General features: G+C 36.7%; 1 protein-coding gene across 2 annotated transcripts in view; it reads right to left on the reverse strand.

Moving 5' to 3' along the window:
• GLT8D2 (glycosyltransferase 8 domain containing 2) overlaps positions 1-18,301 on the reverse strand; it is a 36,106-nt gene extending 17,805 nt beyond the window's left edge. The window contains exons 1-3 of one of the 2 annotated variants that reach the window (XM_074226737.1): positions 17,888-18,300; positions 7,489-7,533; positions 2,539-2,589 (exon numbers count right to left, since the gene is read on the reverse strand). Coding sequence is in view for 1 of the 2 variants with exons in the window: in XM_074226736.1 (XP_074082837.1) it covers positions 7,489-7,507 (19 nt within the window). In the remaining variant the exon portion in view is untranslated. Of the gene's footprint in view, positions 1-2,538; positions 2,590-7,488; positions 7,534-17,887 lie in introns of both variants that reach the window. The other variant, XM_074226736.1, reaches the window with a different exon arrangement.
• Between the last annotated feature and the right edge of the window lie 5,074 nt (positions 18,302-23,375).

Consider the following 23,375-nt stretch of genomic DNA (forward strand, 5'->3'; position numbering starts at 1 on the left):
TTAGATTAAGTGACCTCTGAAGTCTTTTCCATCTGCTACCTAATGCTGTGCCTCTGTTTCCTCAGCTCCAAAACAGGATTAGTAACCCTCATTATATAGCTAGTTCAAGGATCAAATGGGAAATGGATATGAAATGCTTTGTAAATCAAATATATATGCCAACCATTATTTTTATTGAAAAATGACTTACAGTGAATAGAAAAATGCTGGGTATTATGTTTAATAAATTTTGGTTGAATTAAAATCTTTATTATATTTAGAACTAGATTATTTAAATTTTTCTATTTCTCTTTTTAATCATTGTGAACTTGACAGACATCAATAAACACACACATTTCATTAAACAAAGAACAGAAAGAGGAGATCATAACTAACACCATGAATTAGAGCCTGATTCTTTTACTGCATTTTTGGAAGGAATCCTCTGGACTCCTCTGTTCTCTTTCCAAGTAGGTCCTGTGATGGATGAATGGCAAATTATTTTGCTTGGAATCCAGGGAAAACTTAATACTCTTAAGCTATCTGAACAGGTCTGTTAGTATACTTTAAAAATAAACTTTGCCTGAAACCAGAAGGCAAAAGAAGCCTTGAAAGAATCCATCAATCATCTCAGGAAAGTGATTCCAAAATAAAAAATTCTAAGGAACATTATAGCCAAATTTCAGAATTATCAGGTCAAGGAAAAAGTACTACAAGTGATAATTCAAATATCAGTGACTCACAGTCAGGATTGCAGGACTTAGCAGCTGCAACATTAAAGGATCAGAAATCATGGAACATGATATTCTGGAAGACAAAGGAGCAAGTACTACAATCAAGAATCACCCACCCACTGAAATTAAGCATAACACTTAAAGGAGGAAAAATAAAAAATTCAATGAATTAGAAGGATTTTAAGCTTTCATAAAGACCAGAGATGAACAAAAATTCTATCTCTAATATCAAAACTCAGAGAAGGCTCAGAGGAGCAGAATCTGTTATGTTTCAGCTGAAGTAAAGAAAGCAGGTGTGGCAATCCTGATCTCAAAGCAAAAATAGACCTAATTGAAACAGATAAGGAAAGAAACTACATCTTGCTAAAAGATACCATAGACAATGAAATAATATCTATATTAAACATATATGTACCAAGTGATAGTACCAAATTTCAAACTGTATTATATAAAGTAGGAATCATCAAAACTATCTAATACTGATTAAAAAATAGAGTATTTAATCTGGGGAATAGCTTGGGTACATAAAACACAGTAGCAAATGACCATTCTAACTTTATGTTTGATAAACCAAAGATGGCAACCTTTGGGATAAGAACTCAGCATTTAACAAAACCTGCTCAAAAACTGGAAACAATAAAATTCAAACTGGATATAGATCAATATCTCATACCATATATAAACATAAGGTCAAAATGGGAACATAATCTAGATATAAAAGATAACATCATAAGTATAAGCAAATTAGAAGAGCATGGAATAAATAGTCTACCTGTCAAATCTATGGAGAAGGGAAGGATTATTCACCAAACAACAGATAGAGGGCATTACAAAATGTAAAATATACAATTTTGACTATATTAAATTTAAAAACTTTTGCACAACAAAACTAATGCAACCAAAATTAGAAGTAAACAGAAAGTTTTTTTTAGCAAATATCTTTGATAAAGTTCTCATTTCTCAAATATATAGAGAACTTAGTCAAGAATACAAGACATTCCTCAAATGATATGTAATCAAAGGATAGGAACAGGCAGTTTTCAGATGAAAAAATCAAAGCTATCCACAGGTAAATGAAGAATTGTTCCCAATCACTTATTTGTTTGTTTGTTTATTCATTCATTCATTTATTTGTTTGTTTATTTATTTCTCTAAATCACTTTTGATTAATGAAATGCAAATTCAAACAACTCTAGGGTATATCACCTTACACCTATTAGGCTAATATGATAAAAAGGGAAAAATGATAAAAGTTGTAGAACATGTAGGAAAATTGAGACAATAATGCACTGTTTGTGGAGCTGTGAACTGATTCAACTATTCTGGAGAGCAATCTGGAACTATTTCCAAAGGGCAGCCAAATAGTACTTACCTTTTGATCCAGCAATAGCAGTACTAGTAGTACAAAGAGATCATAAAAAAGGGGATAAGATCCCACAGGTACAAAAATATTTATAGCAGCCCTTTTTGTGGTGGCAAAATATTGGAAATTAAGGGAATGCCCATCAATTAAGGAAGGATTGAATGAATTATGATACATGAATATTATGGAATACTATTATGCTGTAAGAAATGATGAAGAGGCAGATTTAAGAAAAACCTGGAAAATTTGTATAAATTGATGCAAAGTGAAATGAGCAGAACCAGAAAACAAAGTACACAGTATCAGCAACATTGTTTAATGATCAATTAGGAATGACAACTCTTCTGAGCAAGACAGTGATTCAAACAAGTACAGCAGACTCACAAAGGAAAATGATTTCCACATGGAGATAAAGAACTGATGAACTCTGAATGCAGAAAGAAGCACACTTTTTTCACTTACTTTATTTTTTTCTTTGTTTTTTTTTCTTTTGATCTCTTTCTTCTTTCACAACTGTGACAAATATGGAAATATATTTTACATGGTAGCACATGTAGAACCTATATCAAATTGCCTATCATCTTAGGTAGGGGGAGGGAAAGGAGAAAGAAAAATTTGGAACTCGAGATCTTATAAAAATGAATACTAAAAATTATCCTGACTTGTAATTGGGGAAAAAATAAAATATAAAGTTTAAAAAATAATAAGCATTACATACCATTGTGTCTGGCCACAAGTAGAGCTTACTAACTCTTGCCAAGGGCAAGGATATTTAGTTTCAATCGTCTTTGGCATGGAATCAAAGCTTGAATATTTGAGTTTCCAGATTCTGCCAAAGACAATTTTATTCTGGATTCAGTCCAGTACAAACAAACTGGGGGATGGGAAACTGGAGGAAGCAAATGCTATCATTCACCCCATTGGCCAGTTTGACACAACCAGAATTAGCCAGGCTGGGAATCTGCCCAAACATCTGTATTTTGCCCATTTAAGGTTTACATGGTATTATTTAGGGTGAATAAATCTCTTCCAGGGATGTTTTTTTTTGTTGGTTTTTTTTTGCAAGGCAGTGGGGTTAAGTGGCTTGCCCAAGGCCACACAGCTAGGTAATTATTTAGTGTCTGAGGCCAGATTTGAACTCAGGTACTCCTGACTCCAAGGCCAGTGCTCTATCCACTACACCACCTAGCCACCCCCAAAGCTGCGCCACCTAGCTGCCCCTAGGGATGTTTTCTGTAGCTGATTTGGAACCACTTTTGTGGCTGTCACTTTAAAAGTTATGGAGTGACTTTCCATGAAATTCATTTTGTGGATATGGAATTTCCTCAGTATGGATAAAGTTCCATTTTTCTTTTTTCTTTTTTAAAGTTCCATCTTTCTCAATGAGTGAAGAATCAACTCATCTTCAGTTTGGGGTCATAGGGAACTGCCTGGGACCACTGAGAGGGTATATCTTGCCTAGGGATATGCAACCTCTAGATATTAGAAGTGAGGCATATATATAGGTCTTCCTCATTCTGTTGCATCTCTGTGAAATGCAGTATATGAAATGCACAGGATCATGGATTAGGGCTAGAAGAGACTGTAGAGGCTATTAAGTCTATCACTGTAAACATTAATAGCAACATTGTGAGATGGATCAACTATGATGGACGCAGCTCCTCTCAGAAGTTTAGTGATCAAAATCAATCCTGAGAGACCTGTTGTGAAAAATGACATTTATAGAAAAAAACAGCAACAAATAAAACTATGGAATCTGAATACAGAGCAAAGTATACTATGTTCACTTTTTAAAATTTCTTTTATGTTTTTCTTTCTTTTTCATGTTTTCCTCCTTAGCTCTAATTCCTCTTTCACAACATAACGAATATGGAAATATGTTAAACACACTTATAGCTTATACCAGATTGTTGGCTGCCATGGGATGAGGGAAAAGGGTGGTAGAAAAATGTTGGACTCATAAACTTGCAACTGATGAATGTTGAAAACTACCTTTGCATGTAATTGGAAAAGACAAAATAGAAAATTTAATATCATAAAAAAATTTACCATTCAGGAAATTCACCTAGGGAAAGAACATGACTTGCCCAGGGTGCTATGGATGGTAAGTGGCAAAGCCAGGATTTGAAACCAAGTTTTGTGACTCCAAAGTCAGAGCCCTTCCCACTGAATCAATATTGCCTCCCTTCAGAATCCCAGAGATGAAGGAAATGTTGGAAAGCATTCCATTCAATTCCTTCATTTTACTGATAAAGAAACTGAGGACCAGAGAGAGAGAGAGAGAGAGAGAGAGAGAGAGAGAGAGAGAGAGAGAGAGAGAGAGGAAGGGAGTTGTATTAGGTCATATAGCAACTTAGCAGCAAAGCCAGGCCTCATTCTGGTGTTTTCCTTGCTATGCCCCACTGTTTCTCCCTAACAATTGGATAAAACAACCCATTTTTTGTACAAATATACTGAAAAGTTGTCAGCTAGAACATTCTACCAGGAACCCAGCTGACCCATACTTACTTAGCAAACCCCTTAAGTTTGCATTAGACTGAATAGTGATCAAGAAATCCAATGAGAAACTACAGTAATTACTCTTCCTCCCAGAACTATCTATTTAAGTGTTCAGCTAGAAGCCTATAGTCAATAGGAAAGGAATTTCCAGTTAAGCAAGAGCCAGGATCAAGAGATGGGACCCATGAAGCCTTCAAGGCTCTGAATACAGGGGCAGCAAGAGTAGCAGGCTTGCTTGGAAAGGTCCAGAATGTTGAGGATGGTCTATTTCAGGTAGCTTGGAAGCCCTTTGAACTCTTAGTTGGGGGGGGAGGTGACTCAATGATGAATGTGGCTCAAAACACAGTTCTGAGACCTCAGGTCCAGGTGCTCTAAGGTCTTTAACACTCTACCTTGAGATGCCAGAGAGGGTCCTGAAGGTCCAACCTCAACAATCCAGGGGAGCCCTCGGAGGAAGAGACTACAGAAAGAGCTCAGGGACCATTCAGAGCTGAGCATATACTTTAAAGTGAAATAGATGTTTGTTGTTCAGTCATTTCTCAGTTGTGTCCAACTCTTTGTGACTCCATTTGTAGTTTTCTCACCATTTCTTGCCATTTCTTTCTCCAGCTCATTTTTTTTTGGGGGGGGGAAGGGTGAGGCAATGAGGTTAAATGACTTACCCAAAGTCACACAGCTACTAAGTCGAATTTGAAGTTGAATTTGAACTCAGATTCTCTTGATTCTACGGCTGGTGGTCTTTCTACTGCACTACTTAGCTACCTTTGCCAATTCATCTTACACATGAGGAAACTGCAGCAAACAGGGTTAGGTGACTTGCCCAGGGTCACAGGACAATTCCTCACAACATGATCAGTATGGATCTATGTTTAGTATGGTTATAAATGTAAAACCTTTATCAGTTTGCTTTCTGTCAGGGGGAAGGGGAAGGGAGAAAAATGTAAAACTCAAAACCTTGCCAAAAAATTGATTGGTTAAAAACTACTATTAGGGGCAGGTAGGTGGTGCAGTGGATTGAGCACCAGCTCAGGAGTTGGGAGGACCTGAGTTCAAAATCAGACTCAGATACTTAATTAGCTGTGTGTGACCTTGGGCAAGTCACTTAACCCCATTGCTTGGCAAAAATTAAAAAACAAGACAAAAGAAAAAAAACTACTGCCGCATGTAGTTGGAAAGATAAATGAATAAATTTTTTTTTTTTTAAAAGAAAGAGGGGCGGCTAGGTGGCATAGTGGATAAAGCACCGGCCTTGGAGTCAGGAGTACCTGGGTTCATATCTGGTCTCAGACACTTAATAATTACCTAGCTGTGTGGCCTTGGGCAAGCCACTTAACCCCATCTGCCTTGCAAAAAAAAAAAAAAGAAAGAAAGAAATGGACTCCTACAGGACTTCAGAAAAGTCTAGAAAGACTTATATGGACTGATCCTGAGTGAAATGAGCAGAGCCAGAAGAATATAAAAAAATACACTAACACCACTGGGTGATGATCAACTTTAATAGACTTTTCATTTCAGCAGAACAATTGTCAGAGACAATTCTAAAAAATTTGTGATGGAAAATGCCATCTATATCCAGTGAGGGAACTGTGGAGTTTAAATGAAGACCAAAGTTTACTATTTTCAGTTTTTAAAAGTTGTCTAACTGATTATGTCATTTTTTTCTCTCTAATGTTGTCTTTTTTCCATTCGGATTTGATTCTTTTCTCAAACATGATCAATATGGATCTATGTTTAGCATGGTTATATATGTAGAACTGATATTAAATTGCTTTCTGTCAGTGAGGGGGGAGGGAGAAAAATGTAAAACAAAACCTTGCAAAAAATGATTGGTGAAAGCTACCATTGTATGTTGTTGGAAAAACAAATGAATTTTTTTAAAAAAGAAAAGAAATGGACTCCTAGAGCTAGAATAGAGTAATCACAAATTTATAAGACAGCAATACACATTAGAACAAAATCAAAATATTGAAAAATAGAAGAAAATATAAGCTATCTGATATGATGATAACAGTAATCATAATAATACTGGCATTTACATAGAGTTTATAGGTTTTCAAAGATCCTTACAATTATCTCATTTTGATTCTCACAACAATCCTGGGAGGAGGATGCTATTAATACTTTTAGAGAAGTCTGGGTAGCTTAATCTGATAAAATGAGCAGAATGGGAAGAACAATCTATATATAGATAGCAACATTGTAAGGAAAAAGAAATTTGAAGAATTTTGGTACTCTGATCATGGCACTGATTAAGCATTTGGAGGCCCTAAAGCATGTTATTTCTGACAGAAGTACCAAAAAGAGACCTATTTTTGGATATAGCAGAATATGGATTCATTTTGCTTAACCATGATTATTTGTCACAAGGTTTTTTTTTTCTTTCTCTAAGATTTTAATGGGGTGAAAGGGAGGCAGGGAGAAGTATCTGAAAAAAAGGAGGCTAGCAATGGTGATGCCCAAATGGAGATGGCTATTGCAACATTTTTTTTGTCTTTTTTTTTGCAAGGCAAAGGGGTTAAGTGACTTGCCCAAGGTCACATGGTTAGGTAATCATTAAGTGTCCAAGGCTGGATTTGAATTCAGATCCCCCCTGACTCCAGGGTCAGTGCTCTATCCACCTAGCTGCCCCAATTGCAACATTTTTAAAAAGTAAAATGCAACAGAGGGGAACAAAAGAAAGCTCAGAAGAAAGTACAGCCAAGCAGGCAGTTTTGAAAGAAGCATGAAGAACCTATAAATATTTTTTAAGCAAGCAGTATAAAATGGAGATTCACACTTTCATAACAAATCTTTTTGTGTTTAACCATGTGGGTGGAAATTCTATTTTTTTGGTGCTTAAGTTTAGGATAACACTTTTTTTCAAAAAGAAAACTTTTAAAAATAGCAAAAAAAAAAGGAAAGTTGCCAACTTACTTTTTCTTAATAGAGCCATGTGTTCATGTGGCTAAAGACTGTCACCTGTGCATGGAGAAATTAAAAAAAAATGAAATCAAAAACAAAATCATAAATATGGTTTAAGAACTTTAGCTCTCATAAAATTTTGAAGGGATAAGGTGACTTAGACAGCATTCCCCACCTTTCCTAATCTAGTATTTTGGGAACAAGAACATGGATTTCCATAAAATGATAACTCATTTTAAGCCCAACCCATTGATCTGAATTTTCTATAAGTGAATTGGTCCTACAATTAACTGCTGAAGGCTAATTTTTATTTTTTTTAAATATAAATGAGTATATTTGGGGTTTTTATCACTCTGTAATGCCTTCTCAGAATCTCCTTTGCTGAAGCATCATTGGTGCCTCAAAACGATAAGTGTGAATATACCCCAAGGCTCTATCCTAGGCTAACTTCCCTCTTTACACTCTTCCTTGATGATTTTATCAGGTCACATATATTTAAATTTCATCTCCACCCTATCAACTAATATGTTCCCTGGGCATTATCTGGACCATCTAAGTCGCCATCATTGTCATCATTAGCACCACCACCACCATCTCTTCCACCATATTCATGAGCGATGCCACTACCATTAGCACAAAACAAGACCAAGTCTTAAATTCTCAAAGTGACTCAGTTTCTGGCTGCATACTAAGAGCTAGATAGAATGACTGTAAGAACAGGAAGACAGCTGTTGAAGGTGAGGAAATACAGGATATCACAGTGTACTCTATTTTCTTCACACAACAAAAAATTGTGATACACTGTTGGGAAACAGTGAACTAGGGGAATGCATGGGCAGAGATTTGACTTACAAAATAAGTTACCATGAAACAAACAGCCCCATTCTTCTTTTGGTTCATTGGAAGAGACTGTAGTACACCTCCAGAAACTATTGGTAGTCTTACATTTTAGAACTCAGTCTACAAACATTTATTAACTACCTACTATATCCCTGGCATATATGATACATTTACACAAAACAAAAAACCTGGCTTCCCTTTTTTGCACATGTTGGAGTAGCAAAAGATTCTTCTGAAATAGGACTTTAAACATTCCCCCCAACCTTTATTTAGTACTTTAAATGGGGTGCATTATATACACATGTTTATCCAGCACCAAAGAGAATGTTGGTGCATTCTATTGAATTTGCATCAAATCCACTGACCAATATGGTTCTTTTCTCTTTAAGGATCCTGAAGGGGTGACATGTTGTTGACACCATTCTGGTTTTGGAGCTTAAGGCTCAGAGTTGGGAAGTTCCTGTCCAGAAATGGTACCAAGATATTATGCCAACAAGGAAAGATCAGTAAAGACAGATTGTGGAACTTACAGACCAGAAGTAATGTTGTATTTAAAATAACATCCAGGTCCAAACAAGGATCACATCTAAGATCAAGATTACCCAAAAGTGAGCTCTGGGGTCAGTTGGAGTATGGTTCATTATATTCTGCCTTGGTTAGAATCATTCATTCAATCAATAAACACATATTATATGCCAACTATTATACTAGATCCTGACCAGACAAAGATTCAAATAATATAATCCCTCCTCTCAAAGAGTTTATATTCAGGGATAAAAATGTATACAAATATGGCCCTGGAGTCAGGAGGACCTGAGTTCAAATTTGACCTCAGACACTTAATAATTACCTGTGTGGCCTTGGGCAAGCCACTTAACCCCACTCCCTTGCAAAAACCCTAAAAATAAAACAGAGTAAAACATAAAGCTACTCTAAGACTTTTAGAACACATGATATATGTATATATATATATATATATATATATATATATATATATATATATATACCCATAGATGCAGGTTGATTTGACGAAAAGGACACTAGAAGTTAGGATAGGCAGTAATGAATTTATGGAGAATGTAGCTCTTGAAATATGTGTTGAAGGAAGTGAGATCATCTGGGAAGTAGAGGGGAGAAGGGGAGTAGAATCAAGGTAGTGGGAAATGGTTAGTATCTTAGTGAAGAACAAGGAAAGTGTTAGCTTGGCAGGATGGGGAGCAATGAATAATGTGACTGGAAAGATAAGGTTAGACAGGTTGTGAAGGGCTTTGAAAGTCAAACAGATTTTAGAGGGAATAAGCTGAGTAGTGGAGCAGAAGACTGGGCTTGAATCACAAACTCATCCTCATGAGTTCAAATCCTTCCTCAGAAAATTTACTAGATGTGTGAGGCAGGGCATGTCACTTCACCTTGTTTGCCTCAGTCGCCTCATCTATAAAATGAGTTGGAGAAGGGAATGGCAAACCACTCTTTGCCAAGAAAATCTCAAATGGGGTCATGAAGAGTCAGACATGACTGAAATGACTCAACAACAATAACAATAGAGGTAATTTGGAATCTCTAGAGTTTATGGAGCATAATCATATCTAAGTTTAAGGCAAATCGCTTTGACAGTAATGGGAAATGGACTTTAGAATGGAAAGATTTGCTGAAGAGACATTGATCAGAAGGCCATCAAAAAAAGTCCAAGCCAAGGACAACCCTGGGAAACCTGTTATGGACAATGCCATCCATATTCAGACAAAGCAAAAACAAAAACAAAAAACATAAATAAAACTAAAAACATAGACTACCGAATCTTTTTTTTTTTAGTTTTTTGCAAGGCAAATGGGGGTTAAGTGGCTTGCCCAAGGCCACACAGCTAGGTCATTATTAAGTGTCTGAGACTGGATTGGAACCCAGGTCCTCCTGACTCCAGGGTGGGTGCTCTAGCCACCTAGTCACCTAACTACCCCTATGACTACTGAATCTTAATGAACACTATGTTCATTTTAAAATTTTTCTTTTGTATTTTCTTTCCTATCCCATGGTTGTCTTTCTTTTCCCTTAGTCCTAATTCCTCATACAGAAAATGACTAATCTGTAAACATGTTGAACACAAATGTATATGCACAATGTTTGCCATTGAGGGGAGGGAAGTGGAAAGGGAGGGTGGAAGAAAATTTGTAATAATAAATATGCATGTGGATGAATGTTGAAAAACTTTCATAACATGTAATTGGAAAAATAAAATAAAATATCAATTAAAATAGTCCAAACTAGGGGGTAGTGTGGACTAAGGTGGTGGTTGTAGTAGAGAGGATGGGTTGGATGGGAATGATGCAGTAAGAGGGTTTGAAGGGAAGGACAATGAGTTCTGTTTTAAACATTGGATTTGAAATGTCTCAGAGACACCAATTTGACACATTCAATGAGATACAATTTGACTAGTGTTTTGGAAGGTAACATTGATAACTTGGATAGTAAGAGTCGAAAAGAAAGTATAGAACTTTGCAATAGTATAGTGGAAGCTCCCTGAGGGTAGGGAAAATTTTATCTGTATTTGTAACCCTAGTTGCCTAGCACAATGCTTTTCACATAGTAGACACTTAACAAATTCTTGGCAACCTTAACAGAATTAACAAAGCGTTCTATCACTTTGTCTCATTCACTTTATCTGTGGATGCATTTATGCTTTTCTGCCTGCTGATATTTATGGAGGGATCTAAGTATTTAAGTGTCCTTGATCCCTATCTTCACAGAAGCACAGGAAAATAGGATTTGAGTCTTAGAAGGAACCTTAGAAGTCCAGTTCAATTCCATTTTGCAGACGAGGAGCCTGATCTGTAAATGCCCAAAGAAACTTCCTCTGAAATGATTTCAGACTGGAAAACTTTAATTTCAATCCCTCATTGTTTCCCACAGCAATGGTGGGAATGGTGAACAATCATAATAAACCCTCAGTTAATCACAATTCTCTTCTTCATTATTTGGGGAATAAATGAGCTTGTGAACTTGGGATCATAAAGCTTACTCATGGATCACATGAAAGAGTAATAAAAAGGATGCAAAAATCACAATAAGTGGCATATATGTTGTGTTATATATCTTCATTTGACTTTAAGTAAATATTAAGAATTACTTCTAGCACAGGGTGAATCAATAGATTTAGTCCAAATTTCTGTATCTACTATATTTTTTAAAAAAATATTTTAATACATTTTATGTCATTTTAATGTCTTTTACAGTTTGTGGAGTGCTTCCAAGACCACAAGAAATTTCCTTCCATGATGACATCAAACCATTAATTTCTACTCATCTCCTTTGATATCATGTCAATTTTCATTTTTCTAGTTGGTAGAGTAAAAGTTTCACAGAATGAAAAGCCAAAAATAGCTTTTTATTTTAGTTTTTTTTTGTTTTATGGCCATGAAATAAGTTAACTTGTTTGCTTCTTTCTTCCTTATTCATTTACTTTAGCCAAACTGTCAGACATTGAGAGACAATATCAAAAGATTATTACCTTGATATAAAAAAAAGATTCATTCTTCATTTCTAGCATGACAATAATAAAAAATGTTCAATTCCCCCAAGCAAGTTTCTGGTGATGAAGCATATTTTATAAATGTATTAATAGCATGTCCAAGTGGGGCAAAGGACATCATGCGGAATAGTGTCTGATTTAAAGAGAAACAGGACCACTGATCTGTACATAATGATTCCTGAGAGCTTAGCTTTAAATTGATTTAGTTTTATTTATTTAAATGACTTATTTTAAAATATGTCTTTGTTTTAAATTGTATTTATTATAATATCTGTTTTAAATTATATTTATTCTGTGTAATATTCCTTAATTATGGATTTGTTTAGTTTTTTTGTTTGTTTTAGCAAGGCAATAGGGTTAAGTGGCTTGCCCAAGGTCACACAGCTAGATTATTAAGTATCTGAGTCCAATTTGAACTCAGATCCTCCTGACTCCAGGGCTAGTGCTCCCAATTATGTTTTAATTTGATTTAAACCAAACTCAGAAGTATTGTGGGATTCATGCAGCCTACAGGCACATTTGATAAACTCTGGTAAATTGGATAGGAACTAGATTAAGAACCAAATTTGAATCTAGCCCTGTGACTGTGGGTTAGTCATTTAATCTCTGTGCCTCAGTTTTCACATCTATAAAATGAAAAATTTGGACTCAATGATGTCTGAGATCCTTTCTAGTTCCTATGAGTAAAAAAAAAGTTCTCAACAGGTGTTTCTGTGTATGTGTAATGCAATTTAATAGAATCTCGGAATCTTAGAGCTGAAAGAAACCTCAAAAGTTATTGAGTCTAACTCTTATCAAAAATATGCATCCCTTCCCTGTGGGGGGCAGCTAGGTGGGGCAGTGGATAGAGCACCAGCCCTAGAGTCAGGAGTACCTGAGTTCAAATCCGACTTCAGACACTTAATAATTACTTAGCTGTGTGACCTTGGACAAGTCACTTCATCCCACTGCCTTGCAAAAAAAAACAGAAAAATACACCATCCCTCCCAAGTGATCACCCAATTTCCTTGTGAAAACCTTTAGTGATAAGGAAACAAGTACCTTCCATTTATAATTCACTTGTGAACAACTCCAAGAGTAGTTGGTTTTACTTGACGTCAAATGGAAAACTGCTACTCCACAACTTCTACTGTTGCTCCTACCTCTATCCATCAAGGCCAAGTAACAAAAGTCTGGCAGTCTTTCAAATATTCAGATAGTGTCCATGATTTCTTAAAGTTGTATCTGTTCTAGGCTAGGCATAATTAGTTCTTTTGATTGATCTTTAACTGGCATTGTTTTATCTCACCATCTGGTCATCTTCCTCTCCATGCATTCCAATTTTTCAAAAACTTTCTTAAAAAGGAGAGAAAAGGCAGAAAAAGTAAGCTTATAGTGCTATTAGTAAGCATTTAGACTCCCAAATCATATCCAAATTTTGTTTTGAAATATAAAGTTATAACAAAGACCTTCATGGATCAATTCACTCATTAGATAAAGTGCTTTTATAAGGTTAAAATACTATAGAAATATCTGTTATTCATATTATTATATTCAGTAGACTATTTCTGTTTCTCTGAAAAGTTCTATCTTATGTCAGACAGTGGAATTTTCTAAGCTTAAAAAAAACTCCAGAGAAGGAAGAGGCATAGATCCTTATAGAGTGGATGAAATTCAGGTTGAATGTGCTCATTTTTGTTTTCATTGTTACTGCCTTCCTTTTTATTTTAGATTCATTCACAGAATCTGCTCTTCATGTCAGTATGAAAAAGGCAGAACAAAATGAATTTGAAAGTAACATAAAGCAATCTACCCCCAAAATATTCCTGGGCATTTTGTCAACCAGTGAGGGTTCATTGGACAACTCCATTCCTCTCTTCCTATTAAAATCTGATTGATCTTTCAAGGTCAATTTCATAGTCCTTCCCTGTCAGGGAAGTCTTCCCTGGCATCTCTGGTCCATCTATCCCAAATGATTGCACATACTCTGAGGTTTCATCATTGTGTAATTGAGATGGTCAAGTTAATTCTGCTTTATTATTGATTCTATATTGTATTGATTTCATAATGTAATTGATTCTATATTTGTTTTGGTATGGGTTGTGCTGACCTCATTGTTGTATGCCTGTGAAACCTGGACAGTCTACCAGCACCATGCCAGGAAACTGGATTCCTTCCATTTAAATTGCCTTAGGAAGATTCTGAAGCTCACCTGGCAGGAGAAGAGTCTTTTCTCAAGCTAAACTGCCAAGCATTCAAATGTTATTACAGAGAGTGCAACTACAATGGACTGGCCAGGTTGTTTGAATGCCAAATATATGCCTGCCAAAATGACTATTTTATGGAGAACTCACACACGGCAAGCACTGACAGGGAGGTCAGAAAAAGCAATACAAAGACATTCTCAAGGTCTCTCTTAAGACTTTGGAATCGATTGTGCAGCATGGGAGACACTAGCAGAGGTCTGGCCAGTATGACATACCCTTGTTGGAGAGGGTATGGTGCTCTATAAGCAAGGAAAAATGAAACAACTCAAAGGAAACCCAAGATGTGTAAGTTTAGATAACACACCTAGGTGGGCCTGTCTTGTGGTAGAGTATTCTGAGCTTATATCCGTCTGATCAGTCATAGTTGCACACATGGCTCCCTGTTTCTAACAGGGATGTTATTTTGGTCTTCAATAATGAAAATCAAGAATCAACCAATTGACCAGTCAAGTTCCCCTCCTATTGTCCTTGAATTGAGCCCAGGAATTTAGCTTTCCCTCTGAGCTGATTATAACAAATGGGGAAACAAGCTGATCTGGTATTTCCCAAGGTGCATTATCCATCCTTGCCTGACCATGTGCAATTAAGGAGGGTTTTAGCTCCCTAATAAATCCTCCTAGGAGCCCTGGAGAGAGCTATCCCTGATCCACTAACACTATCTTTGGTAGGTAGATGGATCCCATAAATGAATCATGCAGTCCTTAATGACAATGAGGAATAATTTCTAGACCTAGGTGGGTGCTAGCCTCCTTTCCTTAATGGAAGCAACCATGTTTTCACTCCCATGATACTATCTACCCTATAACTAACTGAATTGTCTTTCTCACCTACCCAGTTCAGTTCTGTGTACTTCCCAAAACTATATGAAGGCTAGTAAGCCCTACATTGTGGTCTTCAGTCACTGAGATAGCCCATTGACTCAATTTATTGATTACTGCTGGCTTAACTGAGGTCTAGAGAGGTTAAGAGATTGTCCCTAAATCTCATAGGTTGTAAAAGTTCTTATTTATTTTGTACATTGTAAAAGGGGATACAGGTAGGAAGGTGGTTGGATTTTTATGCTCATTTCTGTTGAATTAGAAATTGGAGTCATGATGATCTGGATGTGAAAGGGTGGAGAAAAAGCATTACCCCAGTGATCTGTGACAGTGTGGTGCAATGGAAAGAATAATGAACTTGAAATCAAAAGATTTTGGTTCAACTTGGAGAAATAACTTGGCCTTACTGTGCCTCAGTTTCCGCAAGTGTAAAATGAAATGACTTCTAAGGTTTCTTCCAGTTCTAGATTTGCCACTCTATGATCCTACAATCATGCTGGGACAAGGCAGAGTTGAGCTCTTTTGAGAAAATGGCAAGAAGATTTGGGAATATGAAGAATCTTTAAATGAAAGAATCAACAGAACACCTTCAAACAGAGATCAGAGAGAGAAAATAAAAAAGGAAATCAGGCTTAGGGGGGAAAAAAGACTTAGGAAAGATGAATTAAATTGTGTATCAAAGGGTAACCTCATGGATAGCAATTTTGGGAGCAAAACTAAATCAAGATAGAGCCAAAGTGGTAAAATAATTCTAGACTTAGAGTCAGATGACCAGGGTGGAATTTGGCACTGCAACTAGCTTGCTACCTTTGTGACCTTGAGTAAGTCTTAATTTCTCTGAGCCTGTTTCTTGAATTGTAAAATAAGAAAAATGGATCTGACCCCAAAGTTCCCTCCCAGTTTTAAATCTATGATCTTGAAGAAATCTAAAAAGCACTCAAGGCAAAAGCTATGCTTCAATAGGGCAGGTGGAAATATGGTGGATTATAACCCAAAGTGTTAGTACCTAAAGAGGTGGAGGAAGAGAGATTAACTGAAAGAAAGCAAAGGAAATTTCTTCTTTCTTTGATCTTTTAAAGCATTAAACATAAATGAAAACCATGTGAGAGCTCACAGCATCTAGACACAGAAGAAATTCCTATTCTCTAGGAATCTTGTGCATAATGCAGAATTATCAGCACCATATTTCTGGCCACTGTTTTGCTACTGTCACTGGTCAGTGATCTACTGAAATTGTTTTGTAAGATGTAAAGCTGTACAGAAATTGAAGTCATTCTTCTTTTTGAATGAATTATTACTTCATTATGTGACATGAAGGGAATATCAAACAGAGAACCTCTCAACCTGAAACAAGGCCATCTGGATAAAAAAAGTCATCTGAATCTCAGATCCACACACTGCCAAACATCCAGACAAAGAATTGCCTTGAGTCCCTCTTCATCCAGATGTTTTGTAACATGCAAACACAACCGAGATGTTTTCTTTTTTTCTCTGATGAAAACTTCTCTTCAATTCATATCTTATTCAGTCAGGATATCTAGAATTTATTAAGCACCTACTATGTACTAAGAGGTGTACTAAGAGCTGGGGAGACAGAGAAATATGAAAAGAGTATGCTCTCTAGCTTGGCTAGTCCAATATAAGCTGGAACACAAATTCCCTCTCCCAGATAAGATGGCAATTCGGGCATTCTCTAAAGACTTCAAGTGATACTGAACCCAGTTTTTCCTTATGGGCTTAAACTTGCCTCTCAGCTGCTTCCACCCATTTTCCTGGTTGTGTCTTCAGGGACCAAATAAACAAGTCTAATCACACTTCCATGTGCCAATCCTTTGATTCATTTAAGCTATTCTTCCTTACATAACCAAGAGTTTTCTCTTCTCCAATTTTCTTATTAATTTACCTTATAAGTGTATTTCTTATATTGATAAACCAAAGGTGATAGAAAAACATTACAACATATGAAAAAGTTCCAAAAATGATCTTGTGATTACTTTTAGCCAAACGGAATGTAAAAATGTAGATTGACAGTCTACTGAGTTCTTTTATTATTCCCTTAGTCACCAAAGGGCTGTAATTTTTTGGAGAGGAGAATCTATCACTAAATAAAACCAATTTGTATTTCTGACTTAGTCCTACAAGAAGGAGACAGTGTCATGACATGGTTAGCTCTGGAGTCAGAGAACCTGGGTTCAAATCTCACCTCAAGTACTTCTCATCTTTATAATCTTGGGCAAATCACTTACTTCCCTTAATGGGGAAAAATGGCAGAATGAAGACTTTGGACTAGATGACCTCCAAAGTCCCCATGATACCAAGTGCCATCCTTTCTTTAAACCCTATTCAACCCCCAGTTCTAACTGAGTCTTAGTTAGTTTCCATAGATAAAATCTGATACAAATGATAAACCAGAATATAAAGATATAAATATATAGAGATACAGCTGTATATATATATATATATCTCCAAATATATATATATTTATGTATCCCTATATATATATATATGTATCTCTATATTGTATATAAAATTATGATTTCTTTACAGGGAATGCTAGGAACTCCCCATTAAAGATTCCTTTCACTGTTGCAGATAGCCAACTCTTCTGTGACCTAGAACCTTAAGGAGCTGACTAAAGCCCTCAGAGCAAGACTTATTTACCAACCCCCAGTTAGGCTGTACCAGAGGAAGGTCTGATCTCAGGTCTAGACGCCAAGGCCAGTTTTTTTTAATCCCCTGCAATCTTCTATCCAATGTAGCATGAAGCATCTCCCTGGATTAGCTGTTTTTACAAAACTATTTTCTTTGAGATGTGAGAAACAGGGATTTCTGAAAAAAGGTTGAGGCTGGGAGTCTGACTTGGAGAGCTTAACGATCAGAATCTACTAGCAAAATGAGAAAGAGGGGGAAAAAAGACTGTTGAACAGAATCAAATGAAGAAAAGTCAAGGCTGCTCAGGAATTTCTGGTGAAGAATTCTTTTACCTTTAATATGAGGGCAGGACTTAGGGCTCCTCTGGCCTGATCAGCAGCAGGGAGGAGGATACTCAATTCCCGGCCACCGCCCTTTTTATTGCCGTCGCTTCTTCCAAAGATCCCATTGGAAATCCTAAGGATCCAAAGGTCCCAAAGGACCAATGCTGTGTTTCCCAAAGGGAATTCCTTTTCTCTGCCTTGCTTCTAGTTTACTCTGGAGCAGCTCTGGCTTCCTCCATGGCACTGCTGTGAGGCAGCTCAGAATTCAGACGTTGCAGCAGAGGAGCAAGGCAGGCTCCTAACTATTTCCAGATGTGCTGGGAAGCATGAGGCCCAGCTCTGCCTCATCTGCCAGGACCTCCTCCCAGATCCCTAGCCAACCCCCAGAGTGCACAGCATGTCAACAACAAGGTTTCCCAGAAGGGGCTAAAAAGAGGAAAAGGACACTGCCAGCCAGCAGAATGGCTGAGCCCCTCCTCCTTCCCTATTGGGATAAAGGCGAAAGATCATGAAAAGCAAACTCTTAACCCTTTAGTTTTCCTGAAGTCCTTTTTTGCTAAAATTCTTCAGTCTCTTCCCCTTCTCCCCTCACCCTCTCTGTTTCTTTTTTGTATTTTTTTCTTTTTTGTAAGGTAATGGAGTTAAGTGACTTGCCCAAGGTCACACAGCTAGGTAATTAATAATTGTCTGAGTCTGGATTTGAACTCAGGTCCTCCTGACTCCAGAGCCGGTGCTCTATCCACTGCACCACCTAGCTGCCCCTCTGTGTGTGTGTGTGTGTGTCTGTCTCTCTGGCTATTTCTGTTTCTATTTCTCTGTCTCTGTCTTTACCTCTCTGTCTCTCTGTCTCTCTCCCTCTATCTCTGTCTCTCTCTCTCTCTCTCTCTATTGCCCTCCCTCTTTCACATTCTATCAACTCTCTACTCTTTCCTTTGTCCCTTCCTCCTACTTCCCCTTTGCTTTCTTCTCTTTCTCCTTCTCTCCCTCATACAAACATACATGTGATATGACAAGGTTCTTCCATCAAAGAGTAAAAGAGTTTTCCAGCTGGCATATTTTTGGGATGACCCACTCAGGCAGCTGGCAGCCACGGAACAAGCCTTGGCATCCATCCCTCTGAATGCTGTTCTGATCTATGAAGAAACTAGCCCTCAGATCCTTAGAAGTAGACAAAAAGCATATACTGAGCCTGGAGTCCTTAACTGGAGACTGGCCAGAGGTTTTCTGGCATAGCAAAACTGAGGAATGTGGAAGATGTAGAAAGACTTTGGAGTCAGGTGTCTGAAACAGAAGCAGAGAGACAGAGGGGGTGGTGGGTGGAGAAGAAAAGCTACAAAGTGATAGAAAGAACTACAGAGATTTCTTTTCATTTCAATACTTATCAAAGTTATTTTGCTAGGGTGCTATTCTTCCAAGGGTCTGCCATGGAATGGGAAACACTTTGATGACAAAATAGACTAGAATGTTAGCTTTTGGAAGGAACTAACAGAATATAACCCAAGGGTTCTAATCCTTTTTCATATTCTGAATGCTTTTGTCCATCTGATGAAAACTAAGAACCCCTTCTCAGAATAATATTTTTAAACACAGAAAATGAAATAAATGGAATTAAAGAGGAAACCAAATGTTGGTGAATATATATATATATATATATATATATATATATATATATATATACATATATATATGTATGGATGTATATCCTATCCCGATTAACAGGCTCTCTGAAATCTATTAACTCCTTGGATGTCAATAGGCAGGGGCCAGCTAAATGGTGCAGTGGAATAAGCACTGGCTCTGGAGTCAGGAGGACCCGAGTTCAAATCTGCCTTTAGATACTTTACACTTACTAGCTGTGTGACCTTGGGCAAGTCACTTAATTCCAACTGACTCACTACCCCCCCCAAAAAAAATCTTCTAGAAAGTTTATAGGCCCCAGGTTAAGAATCTTTGATCTGCAAAAAAAAAAGGGGGGGGGAAGGATCTATATGTACAAAAATATTTGGCAGCTAACTTTGTGGTGACAAAGAAGTGGAAACTGAGGGGCCGTTCATCAATTGGGCAATGACTGAACATATGACTGGCATATTATTGTACTATGAGAAATGATGAGCAGGATGATTTCAGAAAGACTTAAAGGAATTGATGCAAAAATGAGCACAACCAGAACGACATTGTACACAGCAACAACAAAACTGTAATAATGATCAACTGTGAAAAACTTAGCTACTTCGATCAAGACAATGATCCAAGACTATTCCAAAGGATCCAGGATGAAAAATGTTATCCACTATCAGATAAAAAAAAGAATGGACTTTAAGTTCAGATTGAAACATATTTTTTTCACTTTATTTTCTTGCTTTCCAATTTTTTTAGGTAATATGGCTAATGTGGAAATATGCTTTGCAGGACTTGTCTATATAAATGATATCATATTGCTTGTCTTCTCAGTGGGTGGGGAAAGGTTGGAAGGAAAGGAGAAAACCTGGAACTCAGAATTTTAAAATAATGTTAATGTTATAATAAGAAAGAGAAAGAAAGTAGAAAAACTCCTTGAGAGTAGAGACTTTCTTTTTAGCTTTATTTATCTTTCTAACACTTAGCATAATGCTTGGCAACTCTAAGATGTTAATAAATATTCTGATCTGATCCAAGCCCTTTGTTTTACTTATTAGGCAGAGAGAATTGAATGGAATCAGTCATGATCACGGGTTATGTTTGTGATGGTGGAATTACAGCTAGACCTTAGGATCAGAGAATGGAAGGAAGTGAAAGAGGTTGTTTTTCAGATTGATATCAGAAAAAACTTCCTAATGATAATTGCTATCATTTATATAAGCAAGGTTTTTTAAGTACTTGAATATTTCTTTTGGCCCTCACAACCACCTGAGAAATAGCTACTATGATTATTCTCATTTTTAAGACAAAAGAACTGAGGCAGATGGAGGATAAGTGACTTGCCCAAGGTGACACAGTGAATAAAAGTTTGAGGCTGAATTTGAGCTCAGGTCTTCCTGATCTAATCCAGGTTCTCAGATTCCAAATCTAACACTTACTGCTGTACCAAGGTGACTCCTTAAAACTTAACTCTCTTTTCCAAACTCCTGGTCCCATATTTCTTCTCCATTTTTCAGTACTTTCTTCCACATCAAAATCTCCAGTTAAAGGACCAAGACTCAATTCTTGGGTCAGTTTTCTTCTAAGAATAATAGAGTATTGGATTAGCAAGTGTATTCCTACAAATCTTCAACATATCTGTGATCTCATTGATGCATGTATTCTCTCCAGTGGTGCAGATTGAAACCCAAGTATGTTGTCAAATGCTGAGCACCTCTTATCCATGTTTTTCCATATGTCCTCCAAAAAATATTTACCCAGGTCTTGTCATATGTTAAGAGTATCCCAGTCATGCTCAGGTTATTCATCATTATCTCTCATGACATGACTCATATCCTTCCTTCCCATGCTGTGTCTTTCTTATACCTTTTTAAAAAATTTTATAAGGCAATGGGGCTAAGTGACTTGCCCAAGGTCACACAGCTAATTATTCAGTATCTAAGTTTGGATTTGAATTTGGGTCCTCCTGACTCCAGGGTCAGTGCTCTGTATCACCTAGCTGTCCCTTTCTTATACCTTTCAAATTATTTCTTGAATACAAGTCAGCATTGGTGACGTGACAATCTACTTACGTTCATTATGTATCTGTCCATTGCCTTTTGTAATTTTGATTCTTCAAAATCTGTGTATGCCAGTATTCCCAAATACTCTGCATCAAGAAAATAATGTTATTGTGTTTTCTATTGTGAAAAAAAAATGGAAAGAGGAGAGTTGGAGGACTTTTATTACTCTTCCTACTTGTTAATGTTCCCTGCCTCTTCAAATTATCACAAATAGGCTTATCTGTTTCCTTCTTGTGTCCACCTAATAGAATGCAAATTCCTTGAGGACAAGGTCTGTTGTTTTTGCCTTTGGGTTCCTAGTGCAAGCTGTATGAAACATATACTTCTTGCATTCGAATGGATTGAATTTTTCAAAAATTTAAATGAATAAAAATCAACTATTTCTCCCTCTCTCCCATTCTGTTGGAAAAAGGGAAAATTAAAACAAAATCTTTAAACAATTGTTCAGAATAAAGTAAAATAAATTCCTCCATTGGTCATATAATACACATGGGTAGGTATGTACAAATATGTGTGTGTGTTTGTGTATATATATATATATATGTATGTATACACATGTATAGATATATATCCTTATTCCCCATTCTTCCCTCTATTACATTTCTTTCAGGATATGAGAAATATGTTTTATCATAGATCTCCTAGAATCATGGTTGGTCACAGTACTGGTCAGAGTTCTCAAGTCTTTTAAAGAAGAGTGTATTGGGTTTTTTTTTTAACATTGTTTTCTTGTTTCACTTCATTTGTTCTGCATCAATTCACGTAAGTCTTCCAAGGTTTCGCTGAAATTGTCCTTTTCATTAGTTTGTGGTACAAGGGTGTAGTACATTGGACTCAGAGACAAGGAAAACCCAGAGGAAAAGATCCTCTTCTAAGGCCCCATCCAGCTTTACCTTTGAGGTCCTGTCCAAATCAAAGATTTAATGAAAAGTAGCAATGGCAAATTCTTCATCAGTTAGTTTTCCAAATTTATTACATGCAGATTTTCTTTTTGGTTGTATCTAAAAATCAATTGCCCAAAGGAATTAGAAGAGATCATAAGAGTCTTAAATATGTATGTTTGACTTTTATAGTAAATTTGATTTCATTAGCAGGCCCACACCAATGAAATCATGGGTGCCTGAGGGATAGTTAAATAATAAAACTTTTTTAAAAAGTCAGTGTAACTTTTAATTTAACTAATATTTCTGAAGGTGTAAGGTACTGAGACTACAATGAAAAAATGAAAAATAGAACCTACCTTTGAGGAGTTTACATTCTATTGAAGGAATATAAATTGTATAAAGAGAAGTAAATGTGAAGTAGAAGCTAAGTTCTACAATTTCAACAACAGCAGTAATATCTGGCATTTATGAAGCTCACTGAGGTTTGTAACTCATTCTAAAAAATAACAGCTCACTTTATTCTCACTAAAACTCTGCAAGGAAGGTGCTATTATTTTCATTTGACAAATAAGGGAAATGCAAAAGAGAGCTTATAATTTTCCCAAGTGTATGAGAAAGGATTTGAACTAAGGTCTAACACTTTTCCCATGATGCTACTTGGTTGCCATCAGTTCAAATGTAGAGAGCTTGAAAGGTGGGAGTTTAAGTGTGCAGGGAATAGAGTACTGGTCTTGGATTCAGGAGGACAGAAGTTCAAGTCTGGCCTCAGACACTTGACTCTTATTAGCTGTGTGACCTTGGGCAAGTCACTTAACTCTGATTGCCTCATATCCGGGATCATTTCCTATCATCCTGATTCATATCTGGCCACTGGATCCAGATGGTTCTGAAGGAGAAAATGAATCTGGTGACCGAGCACAGCTCCCCCTCACT

This window comes from Macrotis lagotis, chromosome 2, assembly GCF_037893015.1.
Source record: "Macrotis lagotis isolate mMagLag1 chromosome 2, bilby.v1.9.chrom.fasta, whole genome shotgun sequence".
Taxonomy (NCBI): domain Eukaryota; kingdom Metazoa; phylum Chordata; class Mammalia; order Peramelemorphia; family Peramelidae; genus Macrotis; species Macrotis lagotis.